Source organism: Dasypus novemcinctus, chromosome 27, assembly GCF_030445035.2.
Source record: "Dasypus novemcinctus isolate mDasNov1 chromosome 27, mDasNov1.1.hap2, whole genome shotgun sequence".
Taxonomy (NCBI): domain Eukaryota; kingdom Metazoa; phylum Chordata; class Mammalia; order Cingulata; family Dasypodidae; genus Dasypus; species Dasypus novemcinctus.
In genome coordinates, this window is record NC_080699.1 from 11,927,614 (window position 1) to 11,955,078 (window position 27,465).

Genomic DNA, 27,465 nt, shown 5'->3' on the forward strand with positions numbered 1-27,465 from the left:
ATAATTAGATCCATAGTGAAAAGAATATTACTTTAGATCCATAGGGAAAAGAATATTACTTTTCTGGGAATATTATTTCCTCTGGAAGAAATATATTTATAACTCAATTAAAATCTGCGTACTGGCTAAATTACTACAAACTATTTTTGACAAAACATATTCTATAACTGTACTGTAAATGACTAAGAGCCTCTATTCCAACACTTTGTAACTCTTAATGATTGGACAAGGGATCCAACTGCTATTTTCAGTCCTCTTTGCCTTTCCATTAAGTATGGAGACTGAAATTTGTTAGCAAGGGTCTTCTCTCAGTAGGAGGGAAAGGGGCTAATTCAGGCAGAGTCAGGATTTAGGGGAAGTATTTCAGATGCCATTTCATCAGACGGAGATGGTTAACCATTCCGTTAAGTGACTTAAGAGGAAAGCTTTACTGAGGGTCTGAGTATTAACTTGTTAACCGAGAGGGCTGATTTGAGGGCAGCCCCCCTGGCAACCTGGTGGCACCCCAATTCCCTACAATATCCTTAAGTTTTTAATAAACAGTTAAAGGCTTCTGCCTAGGGGGATTAAAGAGAAGGAAAAGAGTTAATTTTTGTGGGGCAGAGTAAATGGGAGAAAGCTGGAAGCAGTGGAGGTAATTAGGGAAGACGTTGGAAGCAGTAAGTTGGAAGTAAGGACTGATGAGTGAGCACTATTGTGGCAGTTTGAAATTATTTTATGAATCCCAGAAGAGAAAGATTATGTTTGTGGGCTGGTCCACTCCTGTGGGTGTGAGACCTTTTTTCATTTGGACTACCACAGTGAGGCGTGCCTCAGGTTGAGTCTCTGCTCTTTTGCTGGGTCCAATAAAAAATGCAGACACACGGGAAAAGAGAGCTCTGCCACTTTCATTCCTGCCATGTGACAGGAAGGAGAGGCTCCAGCAGCTGAGACCCTGCAGAGAGATGAGCCATTTACCTGATAGCCTGCAGCTAAAATCGGGAAGAAACCAAGAAACCGGAGCAGCCAAGCCTGGGAGAAGAGGCCCAGGAGGAGATGAGCCCTGTGCCTGGAGGCCCTCCACTGAGCCTGGGAGAAGGTCTCCTCCAGCCTGGAGGAGAAGGCAGAGGCCAGGCAGAGCGCGCCTGCCATCTTGCTTCAACACGTGGCAGCCAATTGGGGTGAGAAAGCACCTCTTCTGGTGCCTTGAGTTGGATTTTCATGGCCTTGGAACTGTGAGCCTTTACCCCAAATAAATGCCCTTTATAAGAGTCAACACATTTCTGATGCTTTGCATCAGCAGCCCTTTGGCTGACTAAAACACTTTTGATCTTTGGAACTTCAGAGAAGGGCCTTTTGCAGTCATGTCGGATGATGACAGAGTTAGATTTTCAAGGGTTGGGTCCCCTCAGAAAGAGCTCTGTTTCCGCTTGAGCAGGAATCTAGAAGAGGGACTTGGAAAACCAAAATCATGATAGAAAATGAACTTGTTCAGACACAGGAGAAATTATAGGGACTGGAATGGAGAGCACTTCAGGTTATCAGCTTCTCAGTTTGGACCCCGTCAGCTCCTCACCCCTCTGAGCATCTCCACGTATCAGGCCAGAAGGCTTCCACTCTGGCAACAGGCTGGTCTTTGGGGGCCTAGTGTCTAGTGAGGTCGGGCGGGCCAGTTGCTGGCCCTGTACATTTGACCAGCTTCTGCTCTGTCATTTATTGCTCATGTATATTTGGTCTTTCTTGCTTAGCCCAGTCAGCTAAGATCAGACTTGGCTGGGGGTCTGATCCCACCTGTGACTCACCTGAAGCCGTCTGGCTTTCGGGCCTTGAAATCTGTGTTGGAGGACATGACATCGCAGCTACACAAGGCCCTCTGACAGTAGTCCTGCCACACCAGGAGCACTAAGGAACCCCGGGGAAGGGGCCAGCAAGAAATGAGAACCCTGACATCCACCTTGTTTTACCTTTTTTTATTTCTAATAACAATACATACAGACAGAATATGTATTCTTTTCTGAAATGCATTTTAATAAATTAATAACAATTTTAGAGAATTGAAATGTTTACTACACATTAATATGGTTAATATGGACCTAAAATGCAGATTTTATTTCTTATTATGCCAAAACCCATGTTCTATTAATAGAGGAATGAAGTAAACTATCTGTGTATGCAGTGAAAATAGCTTTGGTATGATCCCCCCAGCAGGGAAAAGGTCACTGAAGCAATTATGCTCCTGTAGGAAAAATGGAAGTTGCATGTATCGTAATGAAAATTGCATTCTCTTAACCATTATTACCTTTGAAAGGAAACACAAAATTATTAATAGATATAATAATTAAAATTCACTGAGAACAAATCATCCCCAAGCATGAAAAAATCAGGTGGGTAAATGACTTTGAATCTGTAATTTCATTTTCTAGAACCACCTATACATAATCTAAACAACTATACAGCCAACTATTCATGCTTTCCAAAGGTAGGCAGTGTACTATATGATGCAATTTCACTCTCTTCAATTAAAAAATGCTTCATGATTAACTTTTCCATACACTAAAATGAAACCAGAAGTTGCATAAACTACCTAACCCAATTTTCTTCAGAGACTTTGAACATGAGCTATAAAGCAATTATTACAAAAAGCATTAACACACATTAATAGATAACTAAAGGACAATGTGGTAGCATTCTAAAATGTAAAATCCTAACAAATTAAAATAATTTTTCATACATGAAAATAAGTTGCAAAATGTACAGATAGATCAAACTCATTCACTAACAATATAACTATAATAAATATTTTGCTTCAAGATATATCCCTACCCTGAAGACTTTCCAGTTAAATGAAGACAACAGACATGTAAACAAATATTTAATTATAATGTGATACTCATTATTAACAGAGAACTGTATTGAGTTATTCCAGAAGACTTGCTACATTTTGGACCAATTGTGTAATCTGTTGAATATTTAGACCTATATGGTTGGGGTATTATCAAAGTTAATGAAATGAACAAAGCTACCTGAACCATACAGTTAATCAGTTATGGCCTTGTTTTATGAAAACATGTCCTATACAACTGGACTAAAGGTACAGATGAATCTCCAAATTTACGTGATTATTAACTTAAGGCTGGTCTGTATTGATGTGTGCAAACTGACCCCTCATTAATCACCAAGGATGTGACTACTTTGATTTCCAGTTCTTGCATACTTTCTGCTGTCTACTTTAGAAGCTTTTTAAAAACTCTGAAAACCACATCCAAAGACAAATTCTTAAAATACATTAAAATTTGGCTCTAGAATTCCTCTCCCAGAAAATATTTTATGAATAACTGATGGCGGTAGGAGGAGGGAGACACAGCAAGGCTCTAGGCTACACTGGATTTATAAGTGCCAGAGAGGGAATGAGATGTCTGACTTAGCAAGTTCACTGGAGGTGGAAGCACAGCAAGATCCATACATAACGTGGATTCAGCGCTGCTGGCCAGGATCATGCCAGTCAAGAGGCAGAAGACTGCTGTGACACCTTGTAGTTACTGTGTGAATCCCCAAAAGATTATGTTCTTAAACCAATCTGTTCCTGTGGGTGTGGTTCCCTTTGATTACATTAGCTTCACTTTAGATCACTTGATTAGAGTGCTTTTAATTGGATCAGTGAGGTATGCCTCAGGGTGCGTCTCCCCCTCTTGCTGGGTCTGATGTGAATGGAGACACAGAGAGAAAGGAAGCTGCTGTAGTTGATTCGACAATGTGAGAATGGACTCCAGGTGTGCCCACAGCTGAGCTCAAGAAAGAAGCCCCTGGAGCAGGGGCTGTTCTGTTCCATGGACCTGTTTGCCAGTCAGGTGAAAACCCATACTAAGTCCACACTATACTGTGTATTATTTAATAAATATGCTAACATCCACACCAACACATTCCTACAAGAAGAATGTTTTTTTAAATTTCAGTTCAGCTTTCGGACCCCTTGTTAAGAACCCCTGCCCTAGAGACCCAAAGAGTGAGGCCCAGGGAGAGATGAGCCATACGCCTGATAGCTCACAGCTGAATTTGGGAAGAAAGCAGAGCTGCCAAGACAGAGGGGAGGCCCAGAAAAAGACAACCCTAGCCTGGTTGTCCACAGCTGAGCTCCGGGAGATGGTAGAGTCTGGAGGGGAAGGCAGAGACCATCTCTGCCACGTGGCAGAAAGGTAAGGGTCACCAGTGCTGACTTCGGTGAGAAAGCATCCCTGATGGTGCCTTGATTTGGACATTTCATGACCTTGAAATTGTAAGCTTTTACCCCTAATAAATTTCCCATTACAAAAGCCAACCCATTTCTGATACTTTGCATCGGCAGCCCTGTGGCCAACTATGACAGCTGGGATAGATTTTCTGAGGCAGCTGTATATGGAGGCCTGTACACCCACCAGGGTGGGAGTTAACATGCTCGGCATTTGAACAATGGAACACTGAGGCCTCGGCTTGGGGGGAATGGGAAGCATGGTACAGATTCAGAGTACCTGGATGACTGGCATGTGGAAACAGCAACCTGGGACCAAGGGCTGGAAATTACTACAGGGAACTGTGTTCAGTGTGAGGGGGAACCTTCTAACAGAACTAGAAAAATGACGTGCTAAAGCATATTGAAACAGAGATTGAAAAATTATGTCAAGTATGTTTCAGAATTTAGAGGGACTTTCAATACCAGGTAGGAAGCTGTATTAGATTTCAAGTTTTAATAGCAATCTATGATTTATAAGGGTAATTTTTGTTAAATGTATAATAGTATCATCCTGATTAAATTCCCCATTAAGATTCTAAATTTGAGTAAGCATCATAGGGTTCTCAAATATAATTATGAACACATCTAGATTTTTAAGATATAAAGATATTCCTTCAAAGTATATATTCTTTAACTAGAATCACTACTATAATTGGTTGTATAAACATATTTACAAGGTAATAATAACAATGATTTCAAAGAAAATTTTAGGTACTAGCCTTTCAATTTCTTTCCACTATAAAATAACGCACCCATGGTAGATAGAAAAATCCCTATTAGCAGTTGACTATAAATGTCAGCACCATTTATAGACATTTGCCTGAGTGATTTAAAAAAAAAAATAAAACAGAAAAAAATCCATTAAATGCAAATGGTCTTAAGTCCTATTGAAATCATGCATATGCAGAATCACTGAAATTAAGTTACTCAGAATGCCTAAAATGGTGAATAAATTGGAGGGATGAACAATTAGTCATATATCAGAAAACTATTGAGATCACAATGTGTAAACAGAATATAGAAATCTTTGGTTCTGCAATCCTGTGGAAATAATTGGGCTAATTATCAGTCTTTGATAACTAATCTCTTTCTAAAATATGGCTTAACAATTGTTCCTTAAGATAAACAGAAATTTGCTTCATGTAAATTCTAGCCCTTGATTCTAGATTGCCCTCTAGAGCTGTCCCTTGGAAGACATTTCTGGGCCTTACACTTTCAATTCTAAATATGAGAAGTTTCCAGAATACTCCAATTAGACTGAGATGATCTCAAAGTAGAACTATATATTTATGTATATATTTAATGATTGCATTATGTTTATTGCTTCCAAATCTCAAAACATAAGCAGATGCTTCCCTCTATATTTGACTGATTTTCAAATATACCTTGAGTTAAGCACACTGAACACATACTCAATTGCTCTTCTTGGTATCTGGGATAAATGCAATTATATTGCATGTGGTCTCCTTCAAAGAAGTAATATTTTAGCTTTCAAGGATAATGTGTAATAAATACTGCTGTGATAGAGCCATTCTCTTTCCCTTCCAATATCGAATTTGAGTGTTACGTGAATGAATATAATTTCAATAATGCAAATATCAAACTTCATACTAAGGGTATAGGTAAACAAAAGATGCTCTATATTTTAACTCAAGTTGGAGGATCATTCTAGAACTGTCTAGTAACTTAGAATTGATCTTATAGAAGTGTTAAGTGCAATAATTTTATATTTAATGCCATGTATCTATTGTCTATTTTAGAAGACTTTGCAATACATAAGCCAAATTTAGTGGAGTAAGACAAATGATAAAGGTTTAGAAATATTAAACAATTTTTTTCCACAGGATTACAGCAATTTGGAAAATGTCCCTTACAGACAGGAAAAATAGCTCCTCCTAGGGGTACTGAGGGGCACTGAAAATTGCATTTCAGAGATCCAGAATGGAGGTAGGACAAGGCCAGAATGATATGCATGGTTCTTGTACAGTGAAGCCACAGTCATTGGCAAGACCAGAAAGATATAAATAATCAGCTTAGTTACTGATTCTGTCATGTATTTGAATTTCTTAAGGACTGTGAAGTCATGGAACCATTTTTGAATAAGGCAGATAGATCCAATGAAAAGTGCTACCTTTACAAGCAGATGCAAAATCAAACAATGAGAGCAGACAGTAATGGAGCCAAGTCCAGCTATGGTGCCAAGGAAAAAGAACAGGAAATAGAGGAAGAGTTAATGGGGTTTGATGGTGAAAAGCACAAAGGTATAATTATAAAGAGATGACAATATGTTAAAATGATTAACAAGTAACCCACAGCAACTGTAGAAATTAAGGCAAATAACCTGTGGATTAGAAAATGTATTTAATCAGATGCTGAGGGAGCCAAGGGATTGAAATAACAAGGATATTTCTGGAAATATTACCGTAAATCAGTGGCAGTGAAAAGAATGATGAAAATGAAGATGATGAAACAATAGAGTCAAAATCTGGAAGAGATTAGATTTGTTTTAGTTTCCCCTTTGTAGAAAAGATGAACAATTCCTAGAGTTGGTGTTTAAAGCAATATTTATTTTAAACATATTCTAAATTATTTATATATGCTTAAAGTAACAGTTCAGTAAATCCATATATAGGTCACCTACTTTGTCTTTCTCAAACAATTTGTTTTCAAAGCCACGCACCATGCACCTCACACACACACACACACAAACTTCCATTAAATTTTTTCTTAAAGACACGCACATACACACACAGGAAAGGGCTGAGCCAACCAGTCATGTGCTTATGTAGAGAGGAAGGCCACCAGTTCTACAGGATACTTTTAACTATCATCTGATTAGGGACAGTCCCTGATTTTGGAAATTGCATGATAATATAGTTTAATATTCTATTCTATTATGAAAAATATATTTGAAACTTATGATCGCATACATTTATACGTTAAAATAAATGGATTTTTATCTAGGTATATTTCCACTGAGGAACATAGTCTAAAGAATATGTACATTTACACAGATTAATACATACTGCAAAGCATAGGAAGCTCTATTTGGTTCTAGAAAAATCTAATCTACACATTTCCTGAGATTTAAATCTGGGGTCTTAAAACCTGAAATGATTATAATTTTAAAAACTGATTAAAGAAATGTATCTTATTGCAAGGCAGTAAGTTGAAAACAAGGATGACTGACAATCTTGCATTTTTTGGGTTAAAGATGTTTAAACATTTGAACAGATACATGTTGCAAATTCTATTAATACCAAAGCCCCAGGTATTTTTATTAAATTCAGAAAGTAATTCACTCTGAATAATTTACCAAAGTAGTAAACCAACATGATGTTTTATGTAGTATATATCATCACAGAAAATTGGTATGGTATTAACTTAAATCCTCAAGTTTCTTATTGGAACTTAAATTTGTACACTTAAGAAATGCAACGGTAATGATCCACATATGGAAAGGTAAGATTTTCTACATCCTCAATTATATTGGAACCTGGCAATGATACAGACAAATTATTTTAGGACAGTCATCCTGGAATCTAAGGCCATTTAGTGGCATACATGTTAAGATAAACTCAGGTCAAGTATAATTTACTACTACTAATTAAATTATTTTACTAACCTTGGTAGAAAATCAGTAGTAAGAGAGGCATAACACTCTTAGAGACTGAAACCAATTGACAACTTAGACCTAATAGAATTAGCAATTTTAAAGCATTTTAGTAACTGCCGTTGGCATTATGTTATTATAACATGGTACTGTATGTGCTTAATGAAGAGATGAATCATTTTTTAAAAGTTGCACTGTTTAGTGTATGGTTTAGAAGGCTAGGGCAATATATTGCATACTAGAAGTTTTTAACCAAAAACTGGTAAAAGAAAAGCAGTGCTTCAAAGTTAACTACTATCGAAAAGAGGAACTCCAGAGTTCTTATACCCACAGTAACAAAGTAGGATTCTCACTCCTTTCTAATTTTCTCACTTTTTATAATATAAAGCATAAATAATCCATTATTATTATCTCAAGAAATTTCTTTCATCTATATAGTACAAATCTGTAAACTTTGATTTGTTTTTACTAGCCTTTACAGATAAAGTACTTTAAAAAATCAAAGCATCAAAGCCTATGGCTTTTATTTACATATGAAAATACTTCTAAGAAACTCTGGGCTCCTCAAAGATTAAATTATATTGTTTAATTTTTGGTATAATGTATTTTGTATTTTAAGTTTCTGGGAACTCTTAATTCATGTATGGTTTATATATTTATTTATATAGTAATTCTCTAATAGCAGGAACATTATATTCAAGACATAAAGACCTCGTTAGTCATTATGATTAACAAATTAACTATGTCTAGAACTGGAATAGGGTTAGACTGCGCAAGCACTTACTACTTTTAGAAATGTTGAGAAAACCATGGGTCCCTGTATTTATTGAACTGAACTACCTGGCAGTAAAATTCAGTTAAGGCTCTTGGCATTGGTGAAACTTCTTCCCACTCAGACCTGCTACTGTGGTAGACCTGTACTTCATCTGTGATTTCATCTGGTGCATAATCTCCACCTAATATGTAAATTTTATCCTCAATTCCAACTGCACCTGCATTAAAGCCTGCACATTCAAAAGATCCTTCACCCTTCCAAACGCAAGTATCTGGACAAAAACTATAAACCTTATAGGTGGAAAGGTCACATATATACAACGTGTAATTTACTGGTACTGCTTTAATTAGTGTTGCATGAAAAAATTGTCCAAACTCTGCTACTAGTTCAGACCACTGATCAGTAGTAGCATTGTATTTGAAAAAGCAGTCAAGAGATGGGTTAAAGGCATCGGTAATCTCTACTTCTGATCCAAGAACATAAATCACATTTTGGCATGCACTTGCTTCTGGATAGTATATGCCTCTGGGTAATGGGCTAACAGACACCCATTCTTTGGAAAGAGGATTGTAAGATTCAACATCTAAGAGACTTTTAATATCCTGAGATCCTCTAGTCTTTCCACCAATGACAAATAATCTATTGAGAGCCATAACTGATGTATGCATGGTTCTTGGTGTTTTCAGAGATGACACCAAGAAGAAATCATTTTTGACAGGACAATAGCACCAGGTTTCGTCAGTGGCATCATGATATGACTCAGCAATATGGAGCCTAACTGTTCTACAACACTTCCCTTTGCAACCACCTGTCAAGAATATTTTCTCTCCATAACTAGACAGACTAGATCCTGGCAAATCGGTCAGGTGTGACTGTGGCAGTATTTTCCACAAATTGGCTTTAATATTATAACAAAACGTATACTGATTTTCTCCATTTTCCTCAGTTTTGTGAACAAATATATATTTTTCAGTTGTGGATGGTCGCGCATCAGGGAAAAGTCCACCGGAACCTTGCACACACTTAACTGCATCCATAATTATGTCAAAGCAGTTTGTGTTTTTGAGTAAACACTCTTCACTGAGCAGACAGTTTTGAAGTGTCTCCTCAGATAACTGATGTAGTCTTACTTTTTTAATCAAAAGAGGCAGATACTTTTGCCTTGACTCTAAGTTATGTTTAGTCCAACTAAGGACCACTTTCAGTACAGTTTCTTCTTCAGGAACATTTAATTCATCTGATTCCAGACATTTTTGCAGTACTCCAAAATTCATCTCTAAGAAATCACTGGATTTAAATAATAAAGAAAAGTGATGTTGTACAAAGTATAATGCATGATCAAACAAACGGGGAGAACCATAGCTATCTGAAATAGATAATAATTGTAAGCAATTAACAAGATCAATACTTTTTATTAAAAAGTCACTGCAAGCTTTGGACAGGAAGGAAACTTGAAGAAATGATGACAACTGGAAGAACATTTCCACATTATCACCTGTTATCTTTGTTTTTCCAGTATAGGCATAATCAAGAAATGCTTTTACTGCTTTGGAGGATAAATTAGTGATGGTAACACTTCCATCATCTCTTTCTTTCATGTTTACTTCAAACATAGCCCTGCAAAAATAAAGAACACAGAAGAACAAGTAAACAGGAATATTTGTTTCCATAGTTATTTTCAATATTTGACCTTAGAGATTCCCTTTACCCTTAGGTTGATTTAAAATTAAGATTAAAGTTTTAACAGAATATATTTTAAGAGCATCCTAATAAACTATTTTAATATCTAGAATTATATATCAAATTATCATGTCAGAAAACATACGTATAACTCCCATATTGCAAAATACATATATCATAGCTCAGCTGCAGCAACTGATCTAACCCCATGTGGTAAAGTTGACAGAATCTAAGAATTTGGGAATTTCTTTGGCTCCATTTAAGCAAAAATATAAATTACTGGGAAATATTTGGGCAGGAGAGTAAACTATTTACTATCGGTTTAGTAAGAACAATATGCCATCCACCTTTGTACTAACTTCATATTCAGTTATTCACTTTTATACTTATAAACAAAGCCAGGATGGTGGTTGACAGTGGAAGAGCAAATGGAGATTAAGATTAAGGTGGGCAGAGCTACAACAGAGAACCAAGGACAGTTACTGAGCACTAGTTCTGGCTTAATCCTGGTTTGTATTTGTGACACTGTTGTCCAGAACATCTTGGAAGCATTAACTCTGGGTGTCCAAGTACTCTAGGGGGAAACCGATTTACTGGAGTCCACTCTAAAGGGTACTTAAAACTATTAAAGAGGGAGTAGCATCCACCTAAAAAATATGAGGTGCATTCTGAATAAGGAATACTCCTTAGGAAAAGGAAGGAAGACAAACTGCCTTCCCACTAGGCTACTCAACACAAACATAAAGAAAGCGCTTTAAAAATTATATAACTTTCAATAAAATGCATATTAATTTAGAAAGATTAACTTGTGACAACAATTATACTAGATTATTAAGCTATCAATAGTCACTTTAGGGTAACAGTAAGGCATGGCTTCTAGAGCCTCACTGCCACATAATAGCTGTGTGACCTTAGGCAGGTTACTTAACTTCACTGTGCTTCAAATTATTCATCTGAAAATGGGGATACTGAAAGTAACTATCTCATGGGTTGTTGAGAGGAATAAAGTAGATACAAAACATTAACAGTTTTTATCATAATTTTTTAAGAAAGTGAATGTTTTCTATTAGTTCTGAGTATTTTTAAGTTTACCATTAGCTTCCACATTTTGAGAAAACAACACATGTAAGCTCTTATTTCTATACTTCATCCTACCATCTTTAGGGAATCCAGTTAATATCTATTTCAACTTTACAATATTTTCATAAAAATATAGTATATGTGTGATTCTTTTTCAATTTGTTTCCAATGACCTTACACCTCAATCAAAATTTTCATTTTCCAAAAACATTGTAAAGAGCATTTGACACGCATGGTATACTTTCCACAATTTTTATTTTCTATTTTTTTCAATATTCCAAAGAGTTTAATCATAACACAAAATCAATTAGTGGTCTTCTCATACAAGACTGTAAATTGAAGAATTTCTATCTACATTTAAACATATTTTTATGTGAACTGTGTCACCATTTAGCAAAATATTATATATAATTGAGAAGCTAGGTTATTATAAACTGAAAATATGTTACTTAAAAACAGGTAGAAAATTTAAAAAGTATATTTTTTGTTTACACTATTTTGGTTGTTTATATTATTTTAACAAAATAGTTTTTATTTTATTTTTATTTTTTTAAGGGTATAATCCAGGACTTTTATTTTTTTTTGTCTTTATTTTTTAATATTACATTAAAAAAATATTAGGTCCCCATATACCTCCCACCCCCTAAAATAGTTTTTAATTAAGAAAATTAAAAGCCAACTCATAAAAGGCCAGGAATTAAGATGTACAAAGGACAATGGACAAAGATTATGTGCGGATATATTTAATTAATAAATAACTTCAACAAGAACACTTTGAATTCAAATGTTTACATGAACCTCTCTTTTTTTTTAGCATAGAAATATTATAGGAAAATCATGCTCTGTGTTCACAGCATGTTATTTCTACTTTTTGCAAGGTTTAGAAAGAATTATTTATACATTATTTCATTCACTTTTCATAATGACCCTCTAAGTTGGGTCCTATTTTTATTCTAATTTTTTCACAAATGAAGAAAATGAGGCCTGGAGAGGTTAAGTAACTTAACTAAGATTACATAGCTAGTAAGTGAGAGAGTGGAAATTTAGATTTAGGGTGGCTGATTAAGAGGCCAAGTACTTAACCACTATAATGCCCAGATTCCTGTGATGAGGGGGCAAAATGAAGGGTAAGGTGGCAGAGAGGAGTCACATGGAAGAAAACCTGGATTAGAAGAGAGGTGAAAAGGAAGGGGTGGAACCCAACAGGGGCAGAACACGGAACAATAAGAGTCTTGGTAGAATTCAAAGAACAACTTAGGTTACCCATGAGTGGAAAGAGAAAACATATATGAAGACATATATTCTAATTAGGCAAACAGCTAGTTAAGGATTGTTACAGCCTCCTGGCTCCACATAGGAAACAGATATAGCATTGAGCCACATCCATATTCAAAGCACAAAACATTACAGCAGTGGGTATTTAGCAAGTGATAGATAATATATTGTTTTTGCTCAATGAAGTATAACCTATAAAATTTTCTGTAGAAGGCACTAAGTGTGAGTTCTAATTAGACTTTGGCAGCAAAATCAGGGTTAAATTAAGGACTAAAAAACAGTGTAAGATAATTTGCATCTAGGTATTTCTATTTTTTTAAACCTTATATTTATCAAGTTTATTTCTTAGGGATTTTTTTACCTATAGCCGATATATTCATTGAGTTTATTTGAGAATGTACATCTATTTCCTGCTTACCTTGAATTAACACTGCATTAAAAATTGAACAAAATACGAAAACCTGCAGTTAGGACTTTAGTTTACTGCAGCATGACTAAGAGGGCTGAAGGCCAGGGCGTTACCAGGTCCTGTCTGCCTGCTAACCACCAGGCCTCACACAGCGGTAGTACCTTAGACAGTTACTGCAGTATTACCGCCATATAACGGACCCTTAACCTTGAAAAATCAGAAATATGCTGTCATCACAGTGGATTCTGGCAGGGTCATGACTAGGACATTCCCTGCGGGTGACAGGTTACGGAGAAACAGAACAAGGCAAGGAGTTAGCCCATCTTGAGAAATGCTCCTTAGCTAAGAGGGCTTTTCCCTATTCTAGTAACACCTGAGCCAAAGGGATGAGATGCCTTTAAGTCCTCTGGATGGGAGCCCCTTTCCCCTGGATAAAATATGGACAGACACAGCCAAAAGTGATATTCCTCTCAGACTCTACTTTTTCTTTGAACTTTGTGTCCAATTTTGATCGACCATTCTTTTCCTCTCTTTCTAAGTGATACAGTGTGGGGATCCCCAAAGTACAACTGAACCTAGATTAAAAACAATTTTTTTTCCAGAAATTTCAAAGGACTAATGTTAGAATTTTAGGGAAAATAAAAAATGCTGACTTGGAAAGATCTAAACCTTAAAAAGGATAGTGTTAAATTATCATACTCAAAAATCACTAATCTTTGTTCTAATTAGCTTTTTAAAAGAAAGAAAAAAACACAAAAATTACTGTTGTGTGCTCCTGTGGGGGAGAAATTGAGTGTCGTTAAAAAAATTATTCATATTACAAAATCTGAGGCAAAGATGAGGTACAGTACCTGAAAAAGTCACTGCATGCTGCTAATACACAACGATGACATGGGATTATTTCATCTTTCATGATTATTTTGAAATCATAAAAGACATTTTGTTCTCGAAAATTCTGTAGTACACTTAAGATTTTCTGCCCATGATCTTCTGACACAAGGAAACTGTTTTTCTTCTCAGGTAGAATTCCATTACATGAGTTTTGTTGATTGGAATCATATGAATTATCCATAGTCAGTTCCCACTGTTTTAAAAACTAGAATAAAAAAAAATCACTCATGTAGTCAAGTCCTAATGAAATTTTCTCTAAAATTTGTCCTCTTAGTATCAATTATACAGAAATGCTTTCTCACATGATAAACATCTTTTTAAAAGAAAAGGTTTAACTTACAGAGGCTATAATATGAAGTTGAGACGTCTAAATCTTTATGAAATCTTAAATTTCAAAGAATGATTTGATCTGAGCTTCCAAATGATCCAATTCCTGTGTTCTCTGAGGCAGGACACGGTGATGTTGTCCTATGGCTGTGTGAATAAAAGGTTAACTCTAGACCTGGGCTATGTAAGCCTACCTGAAAATAATCTTGGTGTCCCATAGCACTGTTTCCTTGGAAAGAGCAGAGTTAAGATAAATGGGGAATGTTGTCTTTGGCTCTGACAGTAATTGTGTGGAATTCCACGTGGGATGGGGTAGCTATGCCTGGGCAAGTGGGCCTTGGGCCTACCCAAGAGTGATATGAAAATTTAGCGGGTAAAAGGGTTTGTGGCTTTTATACGTCATTGTGAACCCTTCCTCTACCGTCCCATCTGCACCTCTGCCACTCACCTGCCACAGAAACACACAGACATACAGACACAGACACTCACACACCCCTTACTTCTCATCTAGGGCGGCACTACATTTCTCACCGATCTGGATAAGGGAGCAAAAGAAGCTTTGTGTTCTGGCAATTGGCAGGTTTCCCAGTGAGAATATGGGAAAAATATGCTCTAACTGTATCTCTTGCCTTTCAAACTTCTATAAAGTTATGTAAAAGTAGTATTAAAGCCTCTTTGTGTCTCATGAATCTGATCTCCAATGAGAATCCATAACCAAACCTGTGCTGCTGTAGCCTGCTACATAGAAGATCTGTTGCTCAGACCAAAAGCTGGACACTGGAGAAGTAGTTCCAGCGGTCTGTAACACCAATCAAAGCTCCATTCTAAGACTGAGGCAACCTACTACTGCATTGTCCAATATGTAACCACTAACCACATTTGGCTACTTAAATTTAAATTACTCAAAATTAAATAACATTAAAAATTCAGTTGCTTGAATGAAAATAAAAATATAACCAATCAAAATTAGTGGAATGCTGCTAAAGCAATGTTGGGAAAACAATTTGTAGCATTATATGCTTATGTCAGAAAAGAATAAAGTTCTCACATTAATCATCTAAGCTCGCACCGAAAGGCACTAGAAAAAAGGAAAAAAATAAACTCATTGCAAGCAGAAGGAGCAAAATGATAAAAAGAGGAAATCTATAAAACTGAAAACAAAACAAACGAGAAAAATCAATGAAACAAGGAGCTTGTTCTTTAAAAGATCAAGAAAATGGACAAACTTTTAGAAGGATGGACAAAAAAGAGGGGCAACACAAATTACTAATGTTAGTAATAAAACAGTTTACCACTACAGACATCAAAATGATAAAACACTACAAATAACTATATGCATGTAAATTTGATAACAGATGAAATGGAAAAATATCTCAAAAAATACAAACTACCCTAACTCAATATTGAAATAATTTGATCAGTATCATAACTATAAAGGAAATTAAATTTATAATTAAAAATCTCCTGCAAAAGAAATCTCCAAGCCCAGATAGCTTCACTGGAAAAGTCTACCAACTGTTTAAAGGAAAATTAACATAAAATTGTATAAAATCTCCTCTAAAGAATAGGAGAGAACACTTTCCCGCAATTTATAAAGACAGTATTATTGTGATACCAAACTTAGATAAAGACAGTACAAATAGACAAAAAAAAGAATGAGTATCACAAATATAGATGCAAAAAATCTAAACAAAATATTAGTAAATAGAATTCAGCAATGTATAAAAAGAATTATACAGTATGACTAAACAGAGTTTATTCCAGGGATGCAAGGCTGGTTCAATATTCAGAAATCAATTAACCTACCCTTTTAATAAGCTAAAGAAGAAAAACCAGATGATCATATCGATTGATGCAAAAAAGGCATTAAACAAAATTCAACATCCTTTCATGAAAAACTTTCAGCAAACAACGAATAGAGGGGGAACTTCCTCAACTTAATAAAGGGAATATCTAAAAAAAAATTCTACAGGAAACATCATATCACGGTGAAAGACTTTTTCCAATAAGATCAGGAACAAGGAGAGGATGTTGGATCTTACTACTGCTACACATCATGGTACTGGAAGGTCTAGCCAGTATAGCATGGCAAAAGAAAAAAACACAAAAGACACACACATTGGAAGGGAGCAATAAAACTGTCTCCATTTGTAGATGATATGATGGTCAATGTAGAAAATACCAAGGAATCACAAAGAAAAAAATATGCATGGAACTATCAAGTTCAGCAAAGTCACAGGATACAATTCAACATACATAAAATCAACTGTATTTCTCTATACTAGAAATGAACACATGGAAATAAAAATTAAAGATGCAATACCATTTACAATTGCTTAAAAAGAAAAATAGAGAAATATTTAGATGTAAATCTTACATGTACAGGACTTTTCTGCTGAAATCTACAAATTGCTGATGAAATAAATTAACGATCTACTTAACTGGAGAGACATACTGTATACATGGATTGGAAGACTTAACATAGTAATGATGTCAATCCTCCTTAAAGTGGTATACAGGTTTAACACAACTCCTATAAAAAACCTTGCAAAATTTTTGTATATACAGGCAAGATTATACTCAAATTTTATATAGAAAGATAAAGGAACTAGAGTGACTAAAACAATCTTGAAAACAAAGACTCAGTGGGAAAAATCAGTCTACTTATTTCAAGTCTTAAAAAGATACAGTAAAGTTAAGCAGACTTGGCCCAGTGGTTAGGGCATCTGTCTACCACATGGGAGGTCCGCGGTTCAAACCCTGGGCCTCCCTGACCGGTGTGGAGCCGGCCCATGCGCAGTGCTGATGCGCGCAAGGAGTGCCCTGCCACACAGGGGTCCCCCCGCGTGGGGGAGCCGCATGCGCAAGGAGTGCACCCCGTAAGGAGAGCTGCCCAGCACGAAAGAAAGTGCAGCCTGCCCAGGAATGGTGCCACACACACGGAGAGCTGACACACAAGATGACGCAACAAAAAGAAACCCAGATTCCTGTGTGGCTGACAACAACAGAAGTGGACAAAGAAGAAGACTCGGCAAATAGACACAGAACAGATAACCTGGGCGGGAGGGGGGAAGGGGAGAGAAATAAATAAATAAATAAATCTTTAAAAAAAAAGATACAGTAAATAAGACTATGTGGAGTTGGTTGAAGGGTAGACACAGAGATCAACTGGACAGAACAGAAGAGCCCACGTGAATACAGCCAGTTTTTTGACAAAGGTACAAAGCAATTCAATGGACGAAGGATAATCTTTTCAACAAATGACATAGAAGCAACTGGATATCCATAGGCAAAAAAATGAAAACTTAAAATTCACTTTATACAAAAACTAATTCAAAGTATATTATAGATTTAAATGTAAAACATAAAACTATAAAGAAAATCTTCCTGATCAGGGGCTAGTCAATGAATTCTTAGATATGATATCAAAAGCATGATGCATATAATCCATAAAAGAAAAAAAATGATAGGCAGCATTACATCAAAACTGAAAACTTTTCTTCTGTGAAAGACCCTGCTAAGAGGATGAAAAACAAGGTACAGACTAAGAGAAAATATTTGTAAACCATATATCTGACTCATACCTAGAATATATAAAGACATTTCAAAACTCAACAGTATAAACCAAACGATCCATTTTAAAATCTGGCAAAAAATCATGAGACATTTCAGCAAAGAAATGGCAAATAAGCACATGAAAAGATGTTCAACATCATTAGCAGGAAAATGAAAATTAAGATTACAATGAGATATCACTACACACCTATCAGAATGGTTAAAATTAAAAACTAGTGATAACACCACAGGCAAGGGTGAAGAAATTGTATCTTGAATACATTGATGGTATTAATTGGCTAATGGAAATATTTTGGCAGTTTCTTTAAAAGCTGAACATTCACTTACTAAATGACCTAGCAAACAAACACCTGGCCATTTGCCCCAGAAAAAAGCAAACTTAACGTGTGCAGAAAAACCTGTACATGAATTTTCATAGCAGCTTTAGTTGGATAGCCAAAAATTGGAAACCACCCAAATATCCTCCAATAGGTAAACTGTTAAACAAACTGTGTTATAGCTATAGAGTAAAATACTATTTACCAATAGAAAGGATCAAACTGTTAATACATATAACAAATTAAATCTCAGGGTGTTATAATGAATGAAAAAGCCAATCTCAAAAGGATACATACTGTATGATTCCATTTATGTAACTTTCTCAAAATGACAAAATTATAAAAGAGATGGGAAACAGATTAATGGCTGCCAGGGATTGGGAAAGGTAAGAGGTAGGGGCAGGCATGACTATAAAGGGTAGCACGGAGATTTTTGTAGTGATCTGTAGTGATATGTCTTGATTATGATGATGGTTACACAAATCTACACATGATAAAATGATATGGAACTATATACACACATTGCACCAATGTCAAAGTCTCTTGTTTTGATTTTGTACTGTAATTAGGTAAGATATAACCATTGGGGGAAACTGGATGAAGGGTATATGGTACCTCTCTGTACTATCTTTGCAACTTCCTTGAGTATCTATAATTATTTTAGAATAAGAATTAGAAGAAAAAAGATAATGAAATATCAATTCAATTAAAAATTATTTTGGTATTTCACTTTTGTTCTTGTTCAAAACACTTAAAAAATGAAAACAAAAAACAAAAATCTCAAAAACATCATTTCAGTTTGGGTATAAATTTGTTTCTCAAGTATTTTAAAACAACTTAAAAATAAACAAAACAGAGACTATCAAAAGGATAAAAAACCTGAACTTTTGATGACTCTGCATAGGGACATCTATTTTGAGAATATCAATTTAAAAAATGTCAACCATAAACAAATTTTAATTAATTTCCTGTCGTTAAAAACATGCATGCTACTTGGACCTTGTGTTGGATTGTCAATTATTGAAGTTCATGATTCATGAATAAGAACTGAACCCAATGATATAAGTATAAAGTAATTTTTTTCTTTGAAGATTAACAAAAACTTTACTAGAAAATTTCAAGTATCCTAAAATATTAGCATAATAAATAGCTATTCATTTTTATAAAGTGGTTAAAAGATAAAGCCTGCCATGACAGAATGACAAATACAGAATGACAAAACTGTGAAGCTGCAATTTCCATTTCTTAAATTGGTTTGAGTAAATATTTACTTATTTTGCAAAAATAAAGAACATGGTCATCAATTGTAATTAACGTATCACACCAATATAAGATGTTATTAATATGGGAAAATGAGAGGGGGAGGGAGGGGTATATGGGTGTCCCCTACATTAAAAAAATTATTTATTTCTCTCCCCTCCCCCCCCAGGTGTCTGTTCTCTGTGTCTATTTGCTGCATCTTCTTTGTCCACTTTTGTTTTGTCAGCGGCACAGGAATATGTGTTTCTTTTTTGTTGCATCATCTTGTTATGTCAGTTCTCTGTGTGGGCGGCGCTATTCTTGGGCAGGCTGCAATTCCTTTCGCACTGGGCGGCTCTCCTTATGGGGGCGCACTCCTTGCGCATGGGGCTCCCCTACGTGGGGAACACCCCTGCGTGGCACGGCACTCCTTGCACGCATCAGCACTTGCATGGGCCAGCGCCACACGGGTCAAGGAGGCCCGGGGTTTGAACCGTGGACCTCCCATGTGGTAGACGGATGCCCCAACCACTGGGCCAAGTCCACCACCCTCCCCTACATTTTTGATGTAACTTTTCTGTAGTCTAAAACTTCTTTAAAAATAAAGTTAAAATAAAATTTAATAAACATGGGATTTGGAGAGAGGAACATAGCTGTAAATGGACCATCACTTACTTGTGATTCTCTCTCTGAGCTTTGGCTTTCTCACCTAGGAAGGTGGCACACCTATCACATTGGATGCTTAAATGATATCATGAATATTAAATGAATGTTTGCAAGTGGTATATAAACATTAACAATTAAAACCAACAATATCTTATACATTTAGCCAGTAACATCATTTACTGAAAGAAGGCCACTGTGGCTGAAGTACAGTGAATAAGAATGTCAGGAGATAGGGCTGCAGAAAGCAGGTGTTTCCTCATGTAGAATCCTACAAGTCACAAGGAATTAACATTTTATTTTACATGCCAATAGGAACTACTGAAGACTTTAAACTGGACCATGACATGATCTGATTTATTTTATTTTTTATTTTTTTAAAGATTTATTTATTTATTTAATTTCCCTCCCTCCCCCGGTTGTCTGTTCTCTGTGTCTATTTGCTGCGTCTTGTTTCTTTGTCCGCTTCTGTTGTCGTCAGTGGCATGGGAAGTGTGGGCGGCGCCATTCCTGGGCAGGCTGCTCTTTCTTTTCACGCTGGGTGGCTTTCCTCACAGGTGCACTCCTTGCGCATGGGGCTCCCCCACGCGGGGGACACCCTTGCGTGGCACGGCACTCCTTGCGTGTATCAGCACTGCGCATGGCCAGCTCCACACGGGTCAAGGAGGCCCGGGGTTTGAACCACGGACCTCCCATATGGTAGACGGACGCCCTAACCACTGGGCCAAAGTCCGTTTCCCAGAGTAGATCTTATATGGAGGTCCTGTTCTAGATACCGGGGACACAGCCAAAACAATACAGACAATGTTCTTGTCTTAGTTTGCCAGGGCTGTTCTGACAAATATCCACAAACTGGTTGGCTTAAATGACAGGAATTTATTGACCTACAGTTTGGAGGCTCGAAGTCCAAATTCAAGGTATGCAAGGTCATGCTTTCTCCAAAGTCTGTACCCTTCTGATGGTAACCTATTGGCCATCTATCACTGCCTCTCTCACATGGCAACGCATCTCCTCCTTCTTCTGTGGCTTCTACTCCCCCTGCTCAGTTGTTTCTGTCTTAATATCCCATCCTTATAGGGATTCCAGTCATATTGGATTAAGACCACCCTAATTCAATCTGGTATCTTCAAAGATTCTATTTACAAAGGTGTCCACGCCCACAGGACCAGGGGTTAGGTCTTGAACTCATCTTTGTGGGAGACATGATTCAGTCTACTACAGTTCCCCACTCCACTGAACACACACCTATCTACTCCTTCTCCTACATCAACTTCTCCCACTCTGCTGGACCATTGCCATCAGAATACAAATTCTAATACCTTCCATCTTAAATCTCAAGCAGACAAAAATCTATCCTTTGATCTTTTATTGCCCTCTAGCTACCATCCCATTTCTCTACGCTGTAATCCAGGAAAACTCCTAAAGAGCAGTCTATGATAGTGTCACCTCCTTTGACTGAAACCTACTGAGATCAAGTTTCTTCTCTTTTACCCTAAGTGATGGTTTGAAGCTTTATGTAAATCCAGAAAAGCATGTTCTTAAATTTAACCCATTTCTGTGGGTATGAACCCATTGTAAGTAGGACTTTTTGATGGGACTACTCCAATTAAAGTGTGAACCACAGGGAAGCGAACTTGGCCCAGTAGTTAGGGCATCCGTCTACCACACGGGAGGTCTGCGGTTCAAACCCCCGGGCCTCCTTGACCCGTGTGGAGCTGGCCCACGCGCAGTGCTGATGTGCCCAAGAAGTGCTGTGCCACGCAGGGGTGTTCCCCACGTAGGGGAGCCCCATGCACAAGGAGTACGCCCCGTAAGGAGGGCTGCCCAGGGCGGAAAAAAGTGCAGCCTGCTCAGGAATGGTGCTGCACACACGGAGAGCTGACACAAGATGACACAACAAAAAAAGAAACACAGATTCCCGTGCTGCTGACAACAGAAGAGGACAAAGAAGACGACGCAGCAAATGGACACAGAGCCCAGATAACTGGGGGGGGGGGGGGGAGGGGGAAGGGGAGAGAAATAAATAAATCTGTAAAAAAAAAAAAGTGTGAATCACGTCATATAGGATGGATCTTAATTTTCTTACTGGAGTTCTTTATAAACAGAATAAATAGAGAGGGAGAGAAAGAGAGAGAGAGAAAGTCATGGAAGCAAGAGGATGAAAGCAATGAAACCCAGAAGAGAAGGGAGAGACCAGCAGATACTGCCATGTACCTTGCCATGTGGCAGAGGAGCCAAGGATCACCAGCAGTCAGTCTTCAGGAAAAAAGCATCACCTTGATGATGCCTTGATTTTGACATTTTTATGACCTCTAATTGTAAGCTAATAAATTCTCCTTGTTTAAACCAACCCATTTAATGGTATCTGCTTTGAGCAGCCTAGGAAACTGAAACACCCTACTAAAACAGCTCTTGTTAATGCCACCACACTAGCATCTTGCAAAGTCAAATGCTCGCTTTGCATGCCTAGCCTTATTTAACTTCTCAGGACTATCCACACTGTTAACTATTTTCCCCTTCTTGAAAAACTTATCCCTTAGTTTCTGTGCCATTTTACTGTCCAGGTTTCCTTCCTTGTTGGCCTTGACTTCTCAATCTAGTTAGGTGGCCAGGTAGCATAGTGATTAAGAGCATGGACTTCTAGACTTAGCTCTGAAGAGACATTGGTCCAGGAGGCTTATGGTAGAAAGCACAGGCATATGAAGAGAATGCGCCCCTTTCCTGTGCAGGCTAGAAAATGAACCAGTATTTCAGGTAAGCAATGATGGTGGTTCAGACTAGAATGATAACAGTGCAGATGAGCAGAAATGGATGGATTTTAAGCTTTGTTTTAGAGATGGACTAAAGCTTAAGTTGTGACTAAGTAAAAAGTTAATGAACATTACATAAAAATCAGTAAATTATAGAGACTGTTTCATTTGATGCCTTTCTGTTGAAACAGATCTGGCAGGGGTTCAGTATTTCCTCAAGGTCACACAGATACTAGGTCATAGACCTCAAAAGAGAATTCAGAAGTCTTCCAGAATACCGCTAAGAAGCCACAGACCAGGATCAAGCAAGATGACTACTACTCACAAACTTCCTGGGTTTCTATTACTTTAGTCCCATTTTCATCCTGACAAATGCAATAAAAATATTTAATAAAATTTTGGGGTTTAGTGAATATAGTTAGGTGAGTTATGAACTGCATGCTTTATATTACTTTAAGAAAAAAGTGAGGAAAGTTAGAATATAAAAAATCAGTACTACCTTGTAAGAAGAGTATAATCTTTTAAAAAGTCACTCAAAATTTACTGATTGTATACCATCTGTAAAAGGTAAGATACACCTGAAATTCTTTCTCTTAAAATAAGATACATTTTAATTTTGACGATAATACACCTTTAAATAGAACAGGAGACATGTCATAAGGTAATACTAGAACAACTGCCAAATGATAAAGACAACACTTAAGGAAAAAAAGTACTCTAGGATATTATTAAGACAAGGTAAGGTTTGAGCTAAGCCTTGAGGGACAAGTGAGATTTTTAAAAAGTAGATAGGAAAGGGGATTAAATTCAACAAACCTATAATGAGTGTCCAGTGGGTAGGATCTGTCTCAGAAATGCAAAGGTGATTCAACAAAATGAAAATCAATCATTGACATAAACTATATTAATAGGATGAAATGAAAAAACCTAAACACATGATCCTCTCAGTTGTTACAGAAAAAGCATTTGACAAAATACAATACCCTTTAATGACAAAAAGCACTCAACAAAATAGAATAGAAAGGAACTTCCTCAACATGATAAAGGCCACACTTAGTATCATACTCAGGGAGGAAAGACGGAGAAAGTTTTCCCCTTAAGATCAGGAACAAGATAAGGATGCCTCCTTTTGCCACTTCTGTTCAACACTATACTAGATATTCTAGCCAGAGCAATCAGACGAAAGGAATGAAAGAAAAAAAAAATAAATAAAAGGCATCTAGACTGGAAAGGAAGAAGTAAAATTATCTCAATTCCCAGAGGATATGATCTTACATATAGAAAATCCTAAAGAATTCACGTAACTATTAGAGCTATTAGGGCTAATAAACGAATTCAGCAAATTGCAGCATCAAGTTGCAATCAAGACTCAAAACCAGTTGTATTTCTATATACCAGCAATGAATAATTCAAAAAGGAAATTAAAAAATCAATTTTAGGTACACTAACATTGAAAGGAATAAAACACTTAAGAATAAATTTAAGTAGTTACAAGATTTATACAATAAAAACTACAAAACATTGTTTAAAGAAATTAAAGACCTAAAAAAAAAGGAAAGAAAGATAGCCCATGTTTTCTGAGGATATGATATGTTAAGATGGCAATTACTCCCCAAAACGATCTATGGATTCAATGTAGTCCCTATTAACACAAATGACCTTTTGGTAGAAAAGGAAAAGTTGATCCTAAAATTGATATGGAATTGCAAGGGACCCCAAATGGCCAAAACAATCTTGAAAAAGAAGGGTGTTCACTAGGGCATGGGGCTATGAGAGGGAAGTGGGAGAGTTATTTTAGATTAGGTGGACTGAGATATTCTCTTTGGCATGACATTTGAACCGAGGCCTGAATGATAGAGAAATAAGTAATGTGATGATGAGAGGAGAGTATTCTTGGCAGAGAGAACAAATACAAATAACCAGTACAGGGAAGTGGAGTTGGCCCAGTGGATGGGGCGTCTGCGGTTCAAACCCCGGGCCTCTTTGACCCTTGTGGAGCTGGCCCATGCGCAGTGCTGATGCGCGCAAGGAGTGCCCTGACACGCAGGGGTGTCCCCCCAATAGGGGAGCCCCACGCGCAAGGAGTGCACCCCGTAAGGAGAGCCGCCCAGTGTGAAGGAAAGTGCAGCCTGCCCAAGAATGGCACCGCACAGAGAGCTGACACAGCAAGATGACGCAACAAAAAGAAACATAGATTCCCGTGCCGTTGACAGCAACAGAAGTGGACAAAAAGAAGAACATGCAGCAAACGGACACAGAGAACAGACAACTGGGGCAGGAAGGAGAGAGAAATAAATAAAAATAAATCTTAAAAAAAAAACAAAACACCAGTACATTGCCTGGCTGTATATTTGACTTCACTGATCTAATACAGCTTAGTAAATGAATGGGATCTGAATTCTTAGATCAGAATTTACATAATTTCACAAGTTATCTTTCTATTTTCTCAATCACAGAAGAAAATGTGAGATAATGTACATAGGGATGCTTTAGTAAGAGAAGTTTTCTATTTAAATTATAAAAATCAGTTCAAAAAGACAAGAAAGGAAAAGTTATATAATAAAAGAAATGGAGAACTGAGTTATGGGTGATATGGGTATCATTAGAGTACTCTGTTCCCTATATATGACAGTTAGATTTTTTTGTATTGTAATTTTTCATGTACATGTTTGTATGCTACCTGTGGGTGGTAAGCAGATCAGGTAAATAGATCTTATATATGGCACCTGGGGGAGCAGATGTAGCTCAAGTGGTTGAGTGTTTGCTTCCCACGTATAAGGTCCTGGGTTCAATTTAGGTACCTCCTAAAAATAAATATACACACACACAGAAAAAACACATATATTATAGACATATAGATGGCACCTGACACAGGATTTTAGTAAATATTAGTTAAATTAATAGATGTATCAAGCCAGTAATTCCTTTTATAGCCCTTTGAGGATTTGTATGAGTGTGTGCTCAAAATCCCATATACTTGTAAAGGATTCTAGGGGGATCACAGTATCTTGAAAACTTAATGGAAACAATTATACAGAAAAACAGGCATTAATTGAGTTGGCATTAATTGAGTTAATTCCTACTGTTGGCTCTTGCTTGATGTTCCCTGACAGTCAAAGGAAAAGAGGAGCCTGCTGGATTCGGCGGTACACAGTCCTTATCCCATACGAAGTTATGCAAAGTAAACATATGTCTGCAGAGATAAACTTTTCCCTGGACCATAAGCCGCAGGGGACTCTAATCACGTGGGCTTTCAAATAAAGGTCATCTCCAGGATACCTGGAATTTTGCGAACAAACATCAATCTGGCCCTTCATAAAAACGTTGGAAATAATAACGGAGTCGATGCACAGAGTAAATCTGAAGAAGCCCTTAAGTTACTTAGTGACTTTGGCGGCTCAGGGAGCGAGGGCCACTGTGAGGATGCGGAGACACGGATGCCTCACCAGAAGCACCCATGGTTTTCTCCTCAAGTGCGGACCCAGGCTTGGTACTCGCAGAACTCCGCCCGGGCGCCTCAGCGCCGCAGGGGAAGGCCCCGCGGCTATGTGGAGCCCTGAGGGAGGGGGTGCGGCGCGCCGCAGGGGGCAGCGCCTGAACTCAGCCTGCGAGGGCGGGTTTGAAGGGGGCGGCTGCTCGGGGCAGGGGATACCCCGGAGGAGGGGGTGCCCTGGACCCAGGGGGCTCGCGCCGCCGCGTCGCACACCTCCAGGGGGCACCATTCACTTGGTAGTCAGAGAGCATCGCAGCCTCCTCCCAGACGCGGGAGCGGCAGGGGCAGCTGAAGCCACGGGACCCGTCTTCGCGGGGGTCGTCAGAGCCGACCCCACGCCCCGCAGGAAGGCGCTAGCTCCCCACTCCTTCCCTCAGACCCCCGAGCGCACCCACCTGCAACTGCGGCCGGCCAAGTCTCCGCCCCAATCTCCCTGCCTCCAGAGAACAGACTGCGATTGGCTCCCCCGCCGTCCCTTCAGCTCGGCTCGAAGCGTGAGTGGCGCAACCGTCAGGTGCCAGTCCTGGCCCGCCCTTCTTTCGCCTTTGACGCCCCGCCTCCACGTGACGTCACACGTTGCCGCAGCGCGCGGAGGCCCGGCTCTCCAAGCACGCCTGGAGCCGCCGGGGCCGCGAGAAGGCGACGGGCTTGGGGGCGGGGAAAGCGAGGGCTCCCCGCGGCCGGCGTGCCCGTGACGTAGCACGGCGCCCCGCCCCCTCCGCGCCGACGCTTGGAAGAAGGGGGCGGGGCCCGCCAGCGACCGCGCCATCGCAGGCCCTCGGTGGCGGCGAGCTTCGGGTACGGTGTATGGTCGTCCCCGCCAAGCGGTTGTGCTGGGTGCCGGCCATGGAGGGTGTGCGCTGGGCCTTCTCCTGCGGCACGTGGCTGCCGAGCCGAGCCGAATGGCTGCTGGCGGTGCGCTCGATCCAGCCCGAGGAGAAGGAGCGTATTGGCCAGTTCGTCTTCGCCCGGGACGCCAAGGCAGCCATGGTACTTAAGGTCTTTGCTGTTTGGAGCCAGAGGAAGCCGTGGGGGGACGGTGGGACGCGCCGCCGAGGCCCTCCTCCCTCCCGGTGTCCACGCGGCGCCCTGGCCCCGTGGGGACTGGCCCGGGCGGGGCTGGGGGGCGCC

The 27,465-nt window shown here is 38.4% G+C and overlaps 2 protein-coding genes across 3 annotated transcripts in view; one reads left to right on the forward strand and one right to left on the reverse strand.

Annotated features, from left to right (window-relative positions):
- Positions 1–6,792: 6,792 nt before the first annotated feature.
- On the reverse strand, positions 6,793–26,891 carry KBTBD3 (kelch repeat and BTB domain containing 3). Of its 2 annotated transcripts, XM_058289322.2 has the most exons (4): positions 26,548–26,771; positions 14,310–14,443; positions 13,930–14,174; positions 6,793–10,251 (listed from the first exon to the last, which is right to left on the reverse strand). In XM_058289322.2, exons 3-4 carry the CDS (start codon positions 14,148–14,150, stop codon positions 8,649–8,651), a joined length of 1,824 nt encoding a protein of 607 aa, XP_058145305.1. In that variant the 5' UTR covers positions 14,151–14,174; positions 14,310–14,443; positions 26,548–26,771; the 3' UTR covers positions 6,793–8,648. The 2 variants fall into 2 exon arrangements, with proteins under 2 accessions (XP_058145305.1, XP_004453355.2); XM_004453298.4 differs by lacking the exon at positions 14,310–14,443 and having other exon boundaries at positions 26,730–26,891.
- Positions 26,600–27,465, forward strand: part of AASDHPPT (aminoadipate-semialdehyde dehydrogenase-phosphopantetheinyl transferase) — a 34,871-nt gene continuing 34,005 nt past the window's right edge. The window contains exon 1 of the mRNA XM_004453294.4: positions 26,600–27,324. Within this exon, the coding sequence (XP_004453351.1) occupies positions 27,142–27,324 (183 nt within the window). The 5' untranslated portion in view covers positions 26,600–27,141. The remainder of the gene's footprint in view (positions 27,325–27,465) is intronic.